General features: G+C 37.8%; 1 protein-coding gene across 1 annotated transcript in view; it reads left to right on the top strand.

The window, feature by feature from the left end:
• SNTG2 (syntrophin gamma 2) overlaps nt 1-19,309 on the top strand; it is a 306,614-nt gene that overhangs the window by 209,507 nt on the left and 77,798 nt on the right. Inside the window, exon 9 of the mRNA XM_072857795.1 lies at nt 10,177-10,304. Coding sequence (XP_072713896.1) covers nt 10,177-10,304 — 128 coding nt within the window. The remainder of the gene's footprint in view (nt 1-10,176; nt 10,305-19,309) is intronic.

Below are 19,309 nucleotides of genomic sequence, written 5' to 3'. Positions count from 1 at the left end.
TTCTTATGAGTTTGTTCATTTTAGTTTGCAGCAGCAGCAAAAAGAAAATGGCTTAGGAGATAAAGCCCAATTTATTACTTTTTTTATAATTTCTGATAGAAATTGGGTCATTTTCTTTATCCTTATGCATTGCCTTTTTTTTTTTTAATTACACTTGTGATTAAAATATTGTGAGTCCTTTGCTTACTTGATGGATTATAGGGAGCAATTCATCTGAGTAATCACCAGGAATCTGCTTTAGGGGGAGTTGTGTTGCTCTGTAGGTTGCACCGAGTACATTGGGTACCTTTCATTTGCACAGATAGACAAAGGAGTTTTGGGGAGCAGTGCTATTTGTTAATGAATGATGCTCTTCTGTTTGGCCTATGATATTCAGGAGTGCAGAATGAGAGCTGTGGAGGAATTAAATTTGTATTTGATTCTTGGACAAAATCATCTCTCTTTTTTCTCTTATTATGTGTTCTCCTGTCTATGACTACAAAGGTGCTATAAACGGCTTATAGTGAAAAATGATAGTAAAATTGAGGCAATGAGTTCTCCCACAAAGTTGCATCCAGTGTCATTACACAAGTTCCTGCAACAAATTGACACTTACTGAGATCCTAATTAGTGATACAAGCAAGAGTCAAGCCTCAGATTTATCCTGAGGGATGTGCAGACTGTGTGGAGTTCAAAGAATTTCTTTAACCTTGAGCTAATTTTTCTAAGAAAGGACAGTATGCCCCATTTGGGGATATGAAAGGCTGCCAAAAGCTGTCTGTAACAGCTGAAGTTTGGGTAAACTTGCATTTATAGTGAAATGCCATAATAATCTCAGCATTATATTTTGTTCTATTTTTTTCCTTATATACCTTTAATGTTGGGTTTTCATTTCTGACTGCTATTATAGTTTGAGAAGAGTCATAATTACTTCCTGCTTTTTGTGCTGAGATTTAATATAAACTACTCTGGCCCCTGCCCCCTACCCCCCAAAGGAAGAATATATCTGGAAAGGTGTTCCAGGCAAGGTTGTTGAGGTTACTCAGGAACCAATTACATACTAGCCCGAGGGAAACAAATTAAAGAAAAAGGTGCAAGATTCTGTCAAATAGTCCATATGTGTTCTCTAAAAATATCAGGCTTGTACCTCATTGGTTCATTAAAAAAAAATAATAATGTAATAGCACCTAGAAGCACAGCTGTAATGAAATATTCATTAATATTTCCATTGTAAATCAATTCTAGAGAAACTTCTATAATTGAAAGGTTTTTAATTTGTTCCTCACCGGTAGAATAGTAATCCCATTGATTTAAATGCATAGCTACTGCAGTGAATAGGGCAGTGTAAATCCCGAACACGTACTGCTATACAGACTCTCCTTGTAAACACCACATACAGGTGCTCAGTGTCTGCAAAACCATCCATTAATTAAAAAGCATTAAATGTCTTCAAGAGCAGTCATTAAATTTCAAAGCATGCATGTGATGCAGTATTAGACTTAAAACAGTGTTTCTTTTCTGTGATAGAAGGGGTAGTATCCCTGTTTCACAGGCTGTTTCACCTTCCTCCCATTTAATTAAACAACGTCTGTCAATTAAAATAATGTAGAACAGAGCTTTATAATTAAAAGTTGTGCTTTCACTGAATTTTAAAGACATCAAATTACTTGTTCAAATTGTCACTTCGTCTGGAAGAGCTTGTTTCCTGTATAGAGGCCTTTATCTATTAAATGATTTGGTGATGCATACTTTACCAGATAATTACTGTCTTCTTAAAGCTGTCACAGAATTGTGCACCTGCATCTGAGAGTTCTATTAAAAATAAATAAACACAGACCCTCTCCTGAATTGATGCTGCATCAAAGGAATACACAGGTATTTTGATATCGTCATTAAATCCCTCTGAATTCTGAGAGAAGTCAAACGCTCTAATTGACTCCTGTTTACAGTAGATATCTCAATAATGTGTTTCTTTAGCTGGGCATCACAAGAGTTTCACTCATGTCTCTACTCCCTGCTGAACACTTGTTAATTGTGTTGTTCCACAATTAATGTAAGCTAATGTAAAATTCTTTCACTGCCAAATGGATCGGTCTTGTTTTCTTCTCCAACCAGTCTACAGCCTCTGTTTCCTGTCTGTCCCTGGAATAAGTATGAGCAAATGCTCAGCCATACATTGGTCAGATCAGTTCACTGATCCACTGAAAACTAATCCGACCTATATATATAAATATATGTAATATATGTATATTACATATATACATATACTTCAGTCACAGACCTGACTGAAAACTATAGAGAGAGCTCATCCAGTTCACTGTAAGTTGAATGGTTGCTGGTGCTGTTGCAAGAAATTATATAACTCTAATTCTCTTCCTCCAGAATTAAGTGTAAGACAATTCTGCCTACTTTGAAAAGCCTATTACATTGGGGGCTTTCTTTTGAGTATGCTATAAGATTTTTACTAATGGAGTTTTGACAAGGTGCACTCCAGTTTGCACCAAAAAGTTGCAAGAAAATTAGTATTTACTAATCCAGAAGCTTTTACCAAAATCCGTTAAAACTTATTGCCCAATGTTTTCAGTTATAGCTTAAGGAAATGAAGCTATGCCAAGCCATTTTTCAGCATTTCAGAGTTCAAGGAGCATCTGGAGGATGCTCTTATTCATATGATTTAGTCTTAGGTAGTCCTGCGAGGAGCAGGGAGTTGGACTCAGTGATCCTTATGGGTCCCTTCCAGCTTGAGATATTCTATGATTCTATGATTTCAACCTCAGAGTTGTTTTAACTAGGAAAATTTTTAAGTATATAAATATCAAATGTATTAATTTTGCAAGCATTTTCATATACAAATTTTACAGAGAAATATTTTATATTATTCTCAGAAATTCTCAGCAATGCTTAATAAAGCAGAACTAGCAAAAATACCTTGAGAGATAAATAATAGCATCATCATAATCATCTCTTTTTGAACCAGTATCAACAAAGACAGTAATCTAGAATTAGTCATGCCTCTTACATATACATGCGCTTGGTAGAAATACCAGTTTGTGGAACAGGCTTAAGACTTCAGTGATACACATTGAAATAATAAATCCTTTAAAGCAAAAAATTGATAAATTCCAGATAATCAGTAAAAGGTTATATTTTTTCCTAATGGTTATCACACTTGATTCTTATTTCATAGAGTTGTAGAATCATAGAATCATTTAGGTTGGAAAACCCTTAAGGTGATCAAGTCCAACCATTAACCTAGCACTGCCAAGCCCACCACTAAACCATGTCCCTAAGCACCACATCTACAGGTCTTTTAAAGACCTCCAGGGATGGTGACTCAACCACTTCCCTGGGCAGCCTGTTCCAATGCTTGACAACCCTTTCAGTGAAGAAATTCTTCCTAATATCCAATCTAAACCTCCCCTGGTGCAACTTGAGGCCATTTCCTCTTGTCCTATCACTTGTTACCTGGGAGAAGAGACCGACATCCACCTTGCTACAACCTCCTTTCAGGTAGTTGTAGAGAGCGATAAGGTCTCCCTTGAGCCTCCTTTTCTCCAGGCTAGACAACCCCAGTTCCCTCAGCCGCTTCTCATAAGACTTAGGCTCCAGACCCTTCACCAGCTTCGTTGCCCTTCTCTGCACACGCTCCAGCACCTCAATGTCTTTCTTGTAGTGAGCGGCCCAAAACTGAGCACAGTATTCGAGGTGTGGCCTCACCAGTGCTGAGTACAGGGGGACAATCACTTCCCTAGTCCTGCTGGCCACACTGTTTCTGATACAAGCCAGGATGCTAGTGGCCTTCTTGGCCACCTGGGCACACTGCCAGCTCATATTCTGCCAGCTGTTGACCAACACCCCCAGGTCCTTTTTTGTTGGGCAGCTTTCCAGCCACTCTTCCCCAAGCCTGTAGCGTTGCATGGGGTTGTTGTGACCCAAGTGCACAACCTTGCACTTAGCCTTGTTAAATCTCATGCCGTTGGCCTCGGCCCATCGATCCAGCCTGTCCAGATCCTTCTGTAGAGCCTTCCTACCCTCAAGCAGATCAACACTCCTGCCCAACTTGGTGACATCTGCAAATTTCCTGAGGGTGGACTCCATCCCTTCATCCAGATCATTGATAAAGATATTAAACAGAACTGGCCCCAATACTGAGCCCTGGGGGACACCACTTGTGACTGCTGCCAACTGGAGTAAACTCCATTCACCACAACTCTTTGGGCCCGGCCATCCAGCTAGTTTTTTACCCAGTGAAGCATACACCCATCCAAGCCATGAGCAGCCAGTTTCTCCAGGAGAATGCTGTGGGAAATTGTGTCAAAGGCTTTACTGAAGTCCAGGTAGACAAGATCCACAGCCTTTCCCTCATCCACTAAGTGGGTCACCTTGCCATAGAAGGAGATCAGGTTGGTCAAGCAGGACCTGCCTTTCATAAACCCATGCTGACTGGGCCTGATTGCCTGGTTGTCCTGTACGTGACGCGTGATGGCCCTCAAGATAATCTGCTTCATAACCTTCCCCGGTACCGAGGTCAGACTGACAGGCCTGTAGTTCCCCAGATCCTCCTTCTGGCCTTTCATGTAGATGGGACTCTCATTTGCTAAGCTTTTATTTCCTTTTAGATTGTTTTACATTTCATTCTTCAACAAAATAACAATTAATTACATTTATTAATTCAAATGAATTAAATTCATTGAAAGTTAAGTTTACAAGTGTATATCTTGCCAGTCTTTTGAAAACCTCAAACATGCAATTTAGCAAATAACTGCAAAAATTAAGGATTTTTTATAGAAAATCAAACTCACAGAACACAAATAAGTCTTTTGTGAAATCATTTGCACTGGTTATATTTACAGTTGAAAGCTCAGATATTCGTAAGAAGTTCTCCCATCCTCTCTTTATTTCCTGATGCTGGTGACATCAGCAAGGCATCATGGTAGCAAAGAAAAAAACCAGCTTGTTTCCAGGGGAGAAACCATTGATGTTAATTAGTTTGGTCTTTTAAGATTGAACTGTACCAATTGTTGTTGCCTCTTTGCTTAATTGTGGTATGAGAATGTTTGCAATAGATACATTGCTGCTCCATGTATAGTCCTTCATCTACATCCGCTACGAAGACTTTGCAAGACTTGCCTTTCTGCAAACCAGATAGTATTTGTAATATGAGATGAAAAGTATATTTAAAAGCAAGCTTAAGCATGCTGAGTAATATGACCCCGAGTATTTCTGACTCCAAAAGTGAATTAACCCAGCTTCAACTTGCCTGAAGCCTATGTTTAACGAAAGAGCGATAGGTCAACCTAAAATATCACTGTAACTGCTTCAAGGTGCGGCCCTAGCAGAAATTGTAAATTAAATTACTAGGGAGGATTCAGAAACGCTTCCTTCTGAGGACATGACATTTTTCTTGCAGAGATTTAGAAACAATTACAGTTTAAAAAAAAGTAAGGTAAAATAACTGAGTTTCCCAAGCTCTGCAAATCATATGTCACAAAAAGATGAAAAATGGACAATCCAAGCCAGCTGTGATCTTTTGCCTTCCTTCCTATATTCTTAATGGAAACTTAATTATAGAGACATGTCTGAATAGGTCTCTCATTTAGTGGAGGACTTTCTGGACTCATTCCACTTAGGGGAAGACTTCTTGGTTGGCTCATAATGAGTTGTTATATAGTTGTTTAAAAAAGCAACAAAGCACTTGCCTACATTGTCCTTCACAGGTCAATGATTCCTAATGGGATACAGAATCAGACCCTGTACACAGCTGTCCCAGGTGGGTAGTAGTGATTATGTGTCATTACAACCTGATTCTTGTTCAGTGTTCTGTGAAAAATGAGATTTTTGTGTTCAATCCATTTCTTAATGGACAGGTGTTACAAACAAATTGGCATTAATTGGCAACATTGTTGGCGGTCTCAGCAGAAAGCCAAAGGTATGAAATGAACCAGAGGATAAAAGCTGTGATTGCAGAGATGATCTCTAAACAGTCAAATGTTTTTAGTGCTTTGGAGGAACGGTGTGGAGACTTTTCAACACAAGCAGCAGCAGGTGTTTAGTAGACAGAAAGCTTGAAGGTCAGCCAGCTCCGTACACTGGGTCAGACCAAAGGACCATCTAGCCAAATACCTTGTCCCCAGCAGATGCCATCAAGAGAATACCAGAACAGAGGAAATATGTAAAATTATTTATAGGGTATATTTCCTGCACCTCCAATGATTTCTGACCTAGGGGCTTCCTGAGCCAGTTTGTTATATAGAGAAATAGATTCTTTTTTTGTTTTTATCCTACTGTATGTTACTTCTAATCAATACCCCTGCTTCTTATATGAAAAGCGCAAGTGAACCACTGTTTCCTAATCCCTTTCTCCGTTACTTATGTTTTTACTTACCTTTTTCATACAATTCCCACAGCCACTTCTTTTCCAGTCTAATGAATCTTTGTTTACTTAATCATTATTTGCATAGACCATTCCATTCTTTTCACCACCTGCTTTTCCCACAACAGCAAGATCTTATTTTTGAGTGTTAATTGCCTGTTCATATCCCATTACAGTATGGGGAAAGTTAATATTGTCTTTCCTCATGTGCATTACTATATGTTTATCTACTATATTTTTAGCAGTCCTTTTCTCTCTCAGTCATTCAGTATCATGAGCTTCTTCTGCAGCTGTTTGCAGTTTGGTTTTCTTTTTATCGTTCTTCGTTACTTGTTGTGTGTAGTAAACTTGGTCAGTCTGGTGTTCACCATCTTGTCCAGATCATTAAACAATATGCCGAACAGCATATGTAACTGTGGGATTCCACTGATAGTGCCCCTCCGCAGTGAAAACTGGTTCTTAACTGCTGTGTTTTGCTTGCTATATTTTAGCTAATTATTAATTTGTGTGAGGATTTTGCCTTATTTCACAGCAAATTAGTTAAGAAACTTTTATGAAGGACAAAAGGTTTTTGGAAACCCAAGTATCCCTTAGCAATTGGTTCTCTCATATTAATTAACAGTTTTGGTCAACTCTAAAAGATTTGTGAGGCGTGACCTCTGTTTGCAAAAGTTATATTGACTTGCTTCTTCCCCAGTTTGTTATTTTTATCCACGTATTTAGATGGAGATACATCAAAGGATCTGTCTCAGATTGAAATGTCTCAGATTGACATTTAGGGCAAACTGAAAAAAATGAACTGCTGGTCCTATGATAGTATTTTGTTTCTATGCAATGGTCTTATGGCCATATGTATGCCCTCTTTTGTGCTTAAGAAAATAAAGAGGGTTCAGTCCAACTTTCTGCTCTACCATAAACTGGTTAGTAGAATATGGCTTAGTAAGAAACAGACATTTGAAACTTGGACCTGTTTGACTCCTTCATATCCTTTCCCTGTTCTTGGTCATTAATGTTCAGATCATGCAGTATGGTTTCTGCAGGTATAAGTAGTCCAGAACTGGGGGGAAAAAAATAAGTTACTCTTTCTAGTGTGTTTTTCAAATATCAAAACTTTGAAATTGTCTGGAGAAGCCACATTTTCTTTAGGAGTTTACATCAGTTGTAGCAGTTTAGCATTTTGGCAGGAATATTTCTATACTGTAGTATCATAACTTTGGGGTGAATAGATTTTGACCAAGTGGTTTTGGCCATTTTTTCCCCTTCAATTCATGAATCTAATGAATAGCTGTGATGCAGTTTCTCTAAAATTCTGGTCTTTACTTACAGTATCCTACTAAAGCATTTGATTGAAATGTAAGGGACCAAATGGAAACATTAAATTGCCAGAGTGACCCACTCATGAATATTTTGCTGCCATATGCTCTTATTGCCTAGAATATTACAGAATATTGTTCAACAGCCTGCTAAAAGAAGTACAGATAATAGTTCACAAGAAAAAGACAGGTTTTTATGTTTAAATTGTCTGTATGTTTTCTGTATCTTGAGAGTTGAGAGGATGGGAATAATAAGCTACCTTCTGCTTTATTCTTAGACATTTCAGTTTCCAGACAGGCATGTTAGATTATGTTGATCATTTTCAACTTCAGATTGCATGTGGTTCTGTCAATTATTTTAATTTGTAGAGAATTCTAAAATATGCATCAGATTCTTCACTATGATATTTTTAAATTTATACTAAGTTTTGACACCTTAGCCTTTTTTGGCTAATGCTATGAAACAGAGTTAGTCTACGGACTTGATTATGAAATATTCATACTGCAACAACCCAGGAGATCTCAATCAAATGAAAGCTGGATTGTGCTAGGGATTGCAAATACTCTAAATGAAATTCCTTTCCCCAAAGAGATTGCAGTCTCAAAGATTCTTTAGTGTTACCAACTCTGGCAATTTCATTACAAATTTTTCATTTACTAGAAATGTGTCCCTCAATCACTAATTCTCAGTCATCCTGTTAGAATGGGACACTCACTATTTTGATTTATTTAAAGAAGTAAATAGAAAGATCAGCCCTTGCTGACTGTAAGAAGGGGGGGGGGGAATTAACCCTAAATGTTACAAGCGAGAAAAATAAATAGAAATAGAACAATTCCCAGAATGCTCTTTATTTTGAGTAAGTTTTATGGCTTTTGAACACTTGGGCATGACAGAGCTGAAGTTGGGTTGTTCTGTGGTTTATTTGCTTTTGTAAGTACTACTCAGTGCATATTTACAGTTCGTATAAAAATAACCAGCTTTCAACTCCCTTCTCTACCGGAAAGTTCTCTGTACAACCTGGGACAAATAATTTTGGTTCAGAGACAGCACAAACACCTAACTTTGACCTAAATATCTACGTCTGTGAATCCTTCTCAGCTGCCTCTCTGTAAATAGTATTGCTATCTTTATAAAAGAGTGAAATGTTCAGCTGTCATGGTAGTGCGGAGATATAAGTACCAATAAAAACATTTCAATTTATCATTTTTATGCATTCTATAAGAAACTCCTAGCTCATTCTATTGTTTATTTAATAAGCATTTTTTTTAAGCTCATAATCATGCTCATAAATCTGGGTTGGTACACTGAGCAGTGGTTTCCAGCATTTTCTAATCTGTTTCTAATTTAATTGATTTTTGCCTGTAAACACTATTTTGAAATCATTTGCAAACAAAACCAGTTACCATTTTTTTTTGACAATTTGGGCATAGTTCTGTACTTTCAGTCATTGATACAATGATGTAAACCTCTGGATATTATGTCACAAGGAACAAACTGCATATTCTGCAAGTGTATATCGACTAAGATGTATCTCTCTCTGCAGTTTCCTGAATGTTTTAGTGCTAGTGGTTCTGTGACAACTTTTAAAATTTCATAAATATTTTCTTTTTATCATGTTTCATTCTTGGTGCCTTCATGCACTATTTAGTTGCAATACATAAGATGCTACATATATGAGGAGGCTGAACAGTCTGCATATAAGCTCTAGTTTAGGTTTGAGTAGACCTTTTTATCAATATCTATATATCCAAGCTAATTCCCCTGATAATTTGCATTTGCACACATTTGAGTTAAGGTTATTTTCTTTTGTATGCCATAGTTACATGAAATGAATAGATTGTAAAATTATATATTTTCACTATTCTGAGATCTGGACATCCTTTACTGCTTTGATAGTATCAACAATCTTGCCTTTCTAGTAGAAGCATTTGAAGGAAAACTTCAAAGATGAAATTTCAAAATTCATCAGTCCGTGTATGGATAGTGATTACACAGAAATCAGGATCTTAAATCTACTATTAAATAACATTATGGATAAAAGTCACAATGCACAAATAAGAAACCAGTATTCTGTAATGTAGTCTTTACATTAGGATATTATTTGTGTTTTTTTCTCTGATGATTGTTTGAGACATGTAGAAGAGTTATACAGACGAAATTAATTTAAACCAAAAATGTATTTTGTGTTGCATTTAGGGAAAATTTAGGACATTTATGACTAAAAATGTTCTCCTTTTTATTGGCAGTTATAAATATTATAAAAAATATAAATATCTTTAATGTTAAGGCAATACTGAAATTAAGTCACAAGCGTACTGTCAAGATAGCTAACATTCCTTTCTACATGAATGCTTCTTTTCATTTCTCTACTAAATCCTGAGTTTCTTGAATAGTTTTATTGCAATGATTAGTCACTTCTGAGACAAGCAGAGTCAGAGATGCATATTCATGTTTTTTTCACTATATTGTCTGATAAACTGCACTTACTGATTCTCATTTATTCTGTACAGGCTCCATCATCACCTTCTTCACCCATAGCTAATGAACCAAAATACGAGAAGCGCTGGCTAGACACCTTATCAGTTCCTCTGTCAATGGCTCGAATCTCAAGGTACAAAGCTGGAACAGATAAATTAAGGTTTGTAATCTCAAAGGGGAAGCACTGGGTTAGCTAGCTGTACCTAATATTTTGCTGTGGAGTGTTGGCTGTATAAGAATTCTTTGAGTGGAGATATGAAAGTCTTCTTATTAAAAACTATGCAGTCCATCTTCTCTTGAGATTAATGGCAATTACCAAAGATAAAGTTAAAAAAGACAATAAATATAGCTCCTACAAATACGTTTCTATAATCTTGTATCTTGGGAATTCAGTTAGCATCAGCAGCTAGTACAGAGGTTAAGCTTGGCGTTACTTGAATTAATTTTTAAGGTACTACATTTCATCCCATATCTCTAATAGAATACTTCTATATTCCCAAATTCTAACATTGTCAATTAACTCTCCTTTTTACTTTACAAATGATAACATACTGCACAATTATCATGACTATGCTGCATATCGTTGTCATATAGAAACTCATTTTAACAAGATATTTTGGCAAAGTAGATGGTACAAAATACTGTATTTTTGATAGTAGAATCTTTTTGTATCTCAGAGACCTAAGTAATGGTTCATAAAGTAGCTGTGGAATAGGATGTCAGAGGTGATTGTCCTGGACTTCAGGAAAGATGGAAGTGAAAGTGAAGTTTAATAAATCTTCAATAAATAATGTGCTTGAGAAAGTTTTAACGCATCGCAGCATGCATAAGCTTTTTTCTGCAAACCATTCCGTGTGGTAGGACTGCCTCAAATCTACCAGTAGTTGTGGTCCAAGTAGTCCACAGTTCTCCATATGTATGAGAACAGGAGTTCATTCACTGTTGTTATTTTCCATTTTCTTTATGGGTTGCCCTATATTTTTGTGCTTCTAATTCTTGTTAATGAAGGAATTGGAATCTCTATTGAAGCATCAACTATACTGGTCACCTGCTATCAGGAGGTACCAGAAATTCACATGTATATTTCTCTTGATCTATGCCAGATTTGTTACCTGTTCCCGGAAAATGACATGAAAAATATTATTTTTCTAGTAGGACAGTTATGCTGCTTTTAACTTAGAGCAATTAGTCTCCTAATCAGTTGTCAACTCCTCTCCCAGACTTTGTGTTAAAGTATCACAGGTGAATAATAATAAATTGTCCAGAAAAGTTTTAGGTTCTTCCACAGTCTTTGTCTGAAATCTTACTTCCATTTTATTTGGTCTCTCATCACTTCCTCCAGCACTTTCTTCCTTCCTACTTCAACTGACCAGTTCATATGGTCCAACCCTTCCCAATCTATCACAGGCCTCCAGCCATTCAAGGCTTAGAAGTTCTCTTGTGAATTAAGTGAGCAAGTATCTGTGTGCACATTTAGACATCAATTCATCACCAACTTATCATCAATGTTCTTAAATTTAAAGGATAAGTGGAAGAAGATTAAACCTCTGAGTTCAGTTATCACCCTGATAGTCTGAAGCAGTTTCACTCCTGTTGGGTGCACTCTATGCATTAGATGGAGCCCAAGGGATTCCAGTTCCCAAAACAGCAGCATGTGCATTTTGAGAATTCTTTGAAGTAAAACACCTTCTGATATTGTACTGGGTCTGGCTGAGATGGAGTTAATTTTCTTCATAGCAGCCCATATGGTGCTGTGTTTTGGTTCATGACTAAAACATCAATAACACACCAGTGTTTTGATTGTTGCTGAGCAGTGCTTTCACAACATCAAGGCTTTCTTTTTTCCCCTGCTCTGCTCCCACTCAACGAGTAGGCCAGGGATGGGCAAGAAGTTGGGAAGGGAAACAACCTGGGCAGCTGACCCGAATTGACCAAAAGGTTATTCCATGCCATGTAACGTCATGCTCAGCAATAAAAACTGAGAAGAGGGGGTTTGGGGGGAGCTAGCCATTGCTTGGAGACTGGCTGGGCATCATTCTCCTTGTGGGAGATGGTGAGTGGTTGCCTTTGCATCACTTGTTTTGTTATGGGTTGGTTTGTTGGGTTTTTTTCCTCTTCCCTTTGCTTATTAAACTATCATTATTTCCACCCACCAGTTTTCTTGCTCTTCCTATTCTCTCTGGAGAGGGGTGGGGGAGTGAGTGGCAGTGTGGATGCTTAGCTGCTGTCCCAGGATCAACCCATTACAGATATATTTTTCTTGTAAGGACTGAGGAGCTTAGTGCTTTCAGTTTCAGTCTCGGAGAGACATATTCTCTTGTGATGCATCTTGCTCCCATATATATTTAGTATATGCAGCACTCCTTTATTACTTTTTTTTTTTTCCTTTTTGTTGTAAACACTCTAAAGGAAGATTAAATTATTCCATAAAGCCTATCAATCACCATCCCATGATAGTTTAGTTCTACTAAATGCTCCTTGCTTGTTTTGGTAAACCAATAAGAATATCTATATGAACATTAAAGGAATACCACCTTGAGATTAACTGTGGATGAGGTGTTTCACATGTTCTTACTAGAGGTGTTTATTTTTGCCTGAGGGATACCAGACTGCTCTTTCTTATTCTCTCCTCCTCTGAAATACATGTACATATTCTTGCTGTTATCCCACTTGTATCCTTTCTTTTACATTTCCCCATGTTCGTATAAGCATAAATTCCAACATTTGTCTTCAGTTATTGCTCTGTAAAATCAAGTGTCTGTTTTGCATGAAATAAATCCTACAAGCAATTACAAGTATAAATGGTGACATCAGTCTAGATAACAATCCTCCTTTCAACCATATCTACACAGCTCCACTCCCTTTCACATTTCAGCCATCAGTCTAAAGTCATTTGAATGAGTCCATGACAATTCCCCTGAATGTATCATGGATCCTGCTGACTAATTTGCTAATTTTTCCATTCTCTGAATGTTTACTTGAATCATAGAATCATAGTTACATAGAATCATAGTATACCAGGTTGGAAGGGGCCTCAAGGATCATCTGGTCCAACCTTTCTTGGCAAAAGCACGGTCTAGACAAGATGGCCCAGCACCCTCTCCAGCCAAATCTTAAAAGTGTCCAATGCTGGGGAATCCACCACTTCCCTGGGGAGATTATTCCAATGGCTGATTGTTCTCATTGTGAAAAATTTTCCTCTTGTGTCCAATTGGAATCTCTCCAGGAGTAACTTGTACCCATTACCCCTCATCTTTTCCATGTGACTCCTTGTAAAAAGGGAGTCTCCACCTTCTTTGTAGCCACCCTTTAAATACTGGAAAATGGTGATAAGGTCTCCCCTAAGCCTTCTTTTCTCAAGGCTGAACAAACCCAGTTTTCTCAGCCTTTCCTCATATGGCAGACTTCCCAGTCCTTTGATCATCTTTGTGGCCCTTCTCTGAACCCTCTCCAGCCTATCCACATCTTTTTTGTATAGCAGGGACCAAAACTGAACACAGTATTCCAGGTGTGGCCTGACAAGCGCTGAGTAGAGTGGGATAATGACTTCTTTATCTCTGCTGGTGATGCCCTTGTTGATGCAACCCAGCATCCTGTTGGCTTTCTTTGCCACAACAGCACACTGTTCACTCATATTGAGCTTGTTGTCCACCAGGACCCCCGGGTCCCTTTCCACAGAGCTGCTCCCCAGCTGGGTAGATCCCATCCTGTGCTGCACTCCTGGATTATGTTTTCCCGGGTGCAAGACCTCACATTTGTCTTTGTTGAACTTCATCAGGTTCTTGTTAGCCCACTCTTCCAGCCTATCCAAGTCTTCCTGCAGGGTGGCTCTCCTTTCTGAAGTGTCCACTTCCCCACTCAGTTTGGTATCATCAGCAAACCTCATCAAAGTACACTTGATCCCATCATCCAGATCACTTATGACAGGTTGCCAGTTTGAAAAGGAGCTATTTACCACCACCCTCTGGGTGTGGCCTGTCAGCCAGTTCCCCACTCACCACACAGACCACTTGTCTAGAGCATAACACATCAGTTTCTCTAGGAGGAAGCTGTGGGCAACCGTGGGAAAGCCTTGGAGAAATCCAGGTAGACCATGTCCACCGCTCACCCCACATCAGCCGAGCAGGTTACTTTGTCGTAGAAGGCGATCAGGTTTGTCAAGCATGATTTGCCCTTGGTGAATCCATGCTGGCTGTTCCCAATCACAATCTGCTTCATTTGACTTGTGATAGCCCCCAGGAGGATTCATTACATAACTTTCCCAGGAACTGAAGTAAGACTAATGGGCCTATAATTTTCTGGATCCTCCTTTAAGCCCTTCTTGTAGATGGGGGTGACATTAGCCTTCTTCCAGTCTTCTGGTATGTCCCTGGATCTACACAACTTCTCAAAGATTATGGAGGGCGGCCTCGCAACAATGTCAGCCAGTTCTCTTAGCACCCTCAGGTGGATATTGTCAGGGCCCATCGATTTGTAGGGGTCAAGCTCCTGTAATAGTTCACATACCAACTCTTCCTTCACTGATGGTGCATCTGTGTTTGCATCAACCTGGATTTTTGTTCCCAAGGCCTGGGGCCCAACCATGCTGATAAAGACAGATGTGAAGAAAGTGTTGAGAACCTCTGCCTTTTCAGCATTGTTGGTGGCTAATTCACCTCTCTCTTTAACAGCGGGCCAATATATTTCTTCTGTTTGTGCTTGTTGTTTATGTACCTGAAGAACCCTTTCTTGTAGTTTTTGATATCTCTGGACAATTTCAGTTCGAGCTCAGCTTTTGCTTTTCTAACTGCATCTCTGCATGCCCTGGCAATGCCCTTGTAGTTCTCAATGGGTATTCGTCTGCTTTTCCATCTCTGGTATGCTTCTCTTTTGGTCTTGAGCAGACACAGAAGCTCGCAGTTAAACCAAGGGGGTGTCTTGCTCCGCCTACTTCCCTTACCTTTAAAGGGGATGAACTGTTTTTGTGCTTCCAGGAGAGTGTTCTTGAAAAACTCCCAGCACTCACTGGCTTCTTTATCCTCCATGGAAGCTTCCCATGGAATCCCTCCCAGATGAGCTCTGAATGAGCTGAAGTTTGCTCTTCTAAAATTTAAAACCTTTGTCTTGGTACTAACCTTCAGCGTGCTCAGCAGGATCCCAAACTCCACAATATTGTGATCACTGCAGCCAAGGCTATCACTTATGAAGATATTACAAAGCAGGTTTTCTTGGTTTGTGAGTAGTGAGTCCAGTGAGTCCTCATTCCTGGTTGGCACATCTAACATTTGTATGAGGAAGCAGTCCTCTACACATTCCAGGAACTTGATGGATGACATGTGAGCTGCTGTATTGTTCTTCCAACAAACGTCTGGGTAGTTGAAGTCAACCATAACAACCAGGTTCTGTTGACCCAAAGCTTGCTTAGGTGACCCATATATTGCTTCATTGGCCTTACTATCTTGGAGCCTATCTGCATACATCAGTAGACAGCATGCCTGCTTTTTCAGTAATAAATGAGTCCATGAGTCTATATCTCATCCTTGCAACTTTTTGTCTCCCTCGTGTTTTTTGTCATAACTTTGTTTTGTTGCAATGCTTCATTATATATTATCCTCTAAGTTATCTCAGTTGGTCTTGAGAAGGTGCACTGGTGGTGCACAGGTGCACAGGTCCCTTTGGTTTTTGACATTCCCTTGTAACTATGCAAAATGTTATGGCTTAGGAAAAGATATTGAAGCCTGTATTATTATTTTGCTGTCTATCCACTCACAGGTAATGCACAGTCTGCTTTCTTCAATCCTTCTTTTGCCTGATGGAAAAACGGCTTTTTCACCTGTGAAATTCTTGCAGTTGGCTACAGCAGACTTAGCATACTTTTGTTACTAAAAATCAATCACAGACTGATTTTTTTTTAATATATAGTATTATATATTCTATGTATAGTATCTGTAAGTCCAACTGCTCTTGCTGTTCTGATGTGGTAAGCTGCTGTCAGCCAGTCTGGATGGCCCCTCTGACCTCATTCACTTTTCTTCTCCATCATATTCAAGATTGTTTCATATTTTCGGCATTCTTTTTCTGGTGGTGTAAATAAGCTCTGACTTTCAGATAACCTTAGGAACAACAAAAATATTGTCTGTCATAAGGTTGAAGGGAGTCTGATATCTTACTGAAGGACATCTTTTTGTTGCCTTTATTTTAAAAGAGTATGACAATGTATGGCATGTCAGCATCTTGCTCAATATTTTTGGCTGTTTTTCAATTAGAAACATGTTATATAGCTAGAGTTGTCTGTTAGACTGTGGTATACTTTTAATGTGGTTTAGATCAAATCTAGTCTAATCTAATCAGATTAGGCTATATTACTTCATTTGTGGTTAAGCTATGCAGTTTAAATTCCTCAGTATTTCATTTGAGTTTTCCGGTAACTTTGGCAAGAAAGGGCATACTTTTAGCTCTTGTGTCATGAGATGGCCAGGAACACCTGTATCTGTTTGATCGTTATTCTTTTTTCATTATAAGAGAAAGGAGTTACTTTTGACTTTTCATTTCACTTGACTTTTCATTTTAATTTTCCCAGGAAGTCTTAAGACTGGTGGCTTAATGACACAAGAGTATATTTTTCATATATTTTAGATTTTGTCAGCACCATAGGTATTAACAGAAACAAGAGAGAATGGGATAGATTTTTTTTCCTTCCTTATACATGAAGAGGAATGAATGAAAATACTGCAGAGTGGGACTGTGAAGTGTGTTTGTCCATATCACAAAACAAAAGCAAAAAAATCCCCCGGAATACTTTAAAGGAAAGATAAGAAATGTTGTAGATGTCCTTCCTCTTCTCAATGCAGGATCTTTCCAGTTATATCTTCAGAAGGTATGAACATGGAAGAGAAACATTGTATTAACTACCTAATCACCTTTAATTAGTGTATTTCATATTGTTGATGTGGTTGGAATCTATCTGAGTATTTCTATGCAGCATGCTGATTAGTCTTTTTGATTACTTATTAATTCAATAACTTTTTAATTCACTTGCCTTTATAACATAGCACCACTGCTTCTATCATTCTATATATCTCCCCATCCATCAATGTAATTTTTCTGTGTAAGAGGTAAGGTAATATATACAGTGAGAACTCTGTTCCTGTGAATACTCTTGCTAGCTGGTAATGGAAACATTTTTTGGCTGTTGAGGATAGAGTTGGTCACTAAATGTGATGTAAGTTTAACAGAGAAATAATTAGATCAGTAAGTCTTTCTCATGCAAAGGAATTTGTAGTTCATGGCATAATTTGGAGTGTTTTTTATTTTTAAGATAGAAAAGTAAAGATAGGTAGTCTTATAGAAGTTGGAGAACATAGTTCATTCATTTATAATCTTTCATTTTTCTTATGGAATGTCTAAATCCTTATTTGGAAAAATGTGTAGCTAAATATTTTCAGTCCTTACAGCAGATACTGAAATTATAATCATTTTTATTTGCTTTGTTGACTGGAGTTTTAAGTGAAGGTACATTAGCTATAACCTCTTGAACATTATGAGTTTAGAGACTGAAAAAAAATTGCTTATTTGGAAGATGGAAATTAAATTGAAGAACTTAGTGGACTGGAAGTAATTCAGGCCCAGTAGCTATGAGTCCATGTAGCTATGATCCCAGTTACAAAACAACTTAATTAGATTTAGGTATTATTTTCTATTTCTTGGTCTTCTGGCCATTGCAATTACTATAGAGTATTTTGTGATTTTTTTAAATGGCTTTTTTTGGTTTTTGGGGTTTTTTTAAATTGTCTCACTGGTTTCTTAACAGAATGTTTCTGAAGGATTCTATTTTCCATTTTAACATCTCAGTAAGTTAACAAAATGCCTTTAATTAGATAAATAAATTAGAAAGTAAGAAATGGAATAAGCCATTTTGAGAAAGGTATAGGAATTAAACACAATCTCTCTCAGTTACAAAAACTGAATGAGTATTTGCTCACAGTTTTCAGTAATGATTATTTTGAACATGAAGGTAAGAAGAACAAGTATGTACCTGAAAGATATCATCACAATCAAACTGATTTGGAGCAATAGGGTGGGAGACAGTGGCAGAGAGATTAACATCTGATAAAAGGTAAGAAAAAAGAAAGTATAGGTTTGGAGGGAAATTATTACTAGGGTGCCTTAAGGGCTGTTTGACTGATGATGCAGAAAACAGTACACTAACTAAAATCATTGGTGACACAGACTCAGCATCATCAGTGCAGAAGAGGATCACAATATGTTATGAAAGGATGGAACTATTGGAAATGGATAAAACACAATAGTACAAAGTACAAGGGGATGACATTAAGGATTGTTACTACAACAAAAAAGCCTATGAAATAGTTTTTCATGGGAGCCTAGTGGAGCCTTTTGGTAGATGGCAGCAGAGGAAGGCAAAGAGTGGGTACAGTAGTTAGGCAGAGAATAGCTCTGAAACACTTCTGTCCTGCAGGCTTACAAAGGAGAAAGAGATATTTCAGAGTATAGCAGGAGAAACACTTACCAGAAGTAAGAAGCATTAAAATGGTTATACAAACACTGCTAAGGCCCCATCTAGAATCTGTGTACAATTCTGGTTATTCAAATTAAAACATAAAATTTTTTATTGAAAAGTCTCTCCTTTCTCAAAAGGTATTGTACTGTCATTTGCTGTTCCTATTTTTAGCTGTAGCATTTTAGGATTTGGCAACTGAGGTTTCCTTTGGCACTTAAGGAATTTCAACTTTTTTTTTTTTTTCATTCTGCATAGAGTTGGAAAGTTACATTCATTTTCAATGGCTTTTAGACCTGATAGCCTTGTAATAAAATTTATGTATTTCACTGTGGGCAATGTTTTGTGGTTCTTACCATGTGTATTGATTTTTTGACTATAGTTACAAAGTACTAAAACTAGCTTAGCGTCTGCCTGTATGGGAGTCCATTCTGTAACCTTTGATCTGAATTTGTTGATCTTTGGCGCACTCCAGAAAGCACTTTATTATGTCTTTAGGAATATGAGGCACAGGGCAATTTATTGCCTTGTCAATCCCTTGTCAATTCCTGAACACTTCCCAGGGTGGAGATTCCACAGCCTCACTGGGCAACCTGTGCCAGTATTTGATCACCTTCATGGGGAAAAAACAAAATAAAAATCTAATGTTGAATTGAAATTTGTCGTGT

This window comes from Ciconia boyciana, chromosome 3 (assembly GCF_034638445.1).
Source record: "Ciconia boyciana chromosome 3, ASM3463844v1, whole genome shotgun sequence".
Lineage (NCBI taxonomy): Eukaryota > Metazoa > Chordata > Aves > Ciconiiformes > Ciconiidae > Ciconia > Ciconia boyciana.
This window is presented reverse-complemented; position numbering and strand designations above follow the sequence as displayed.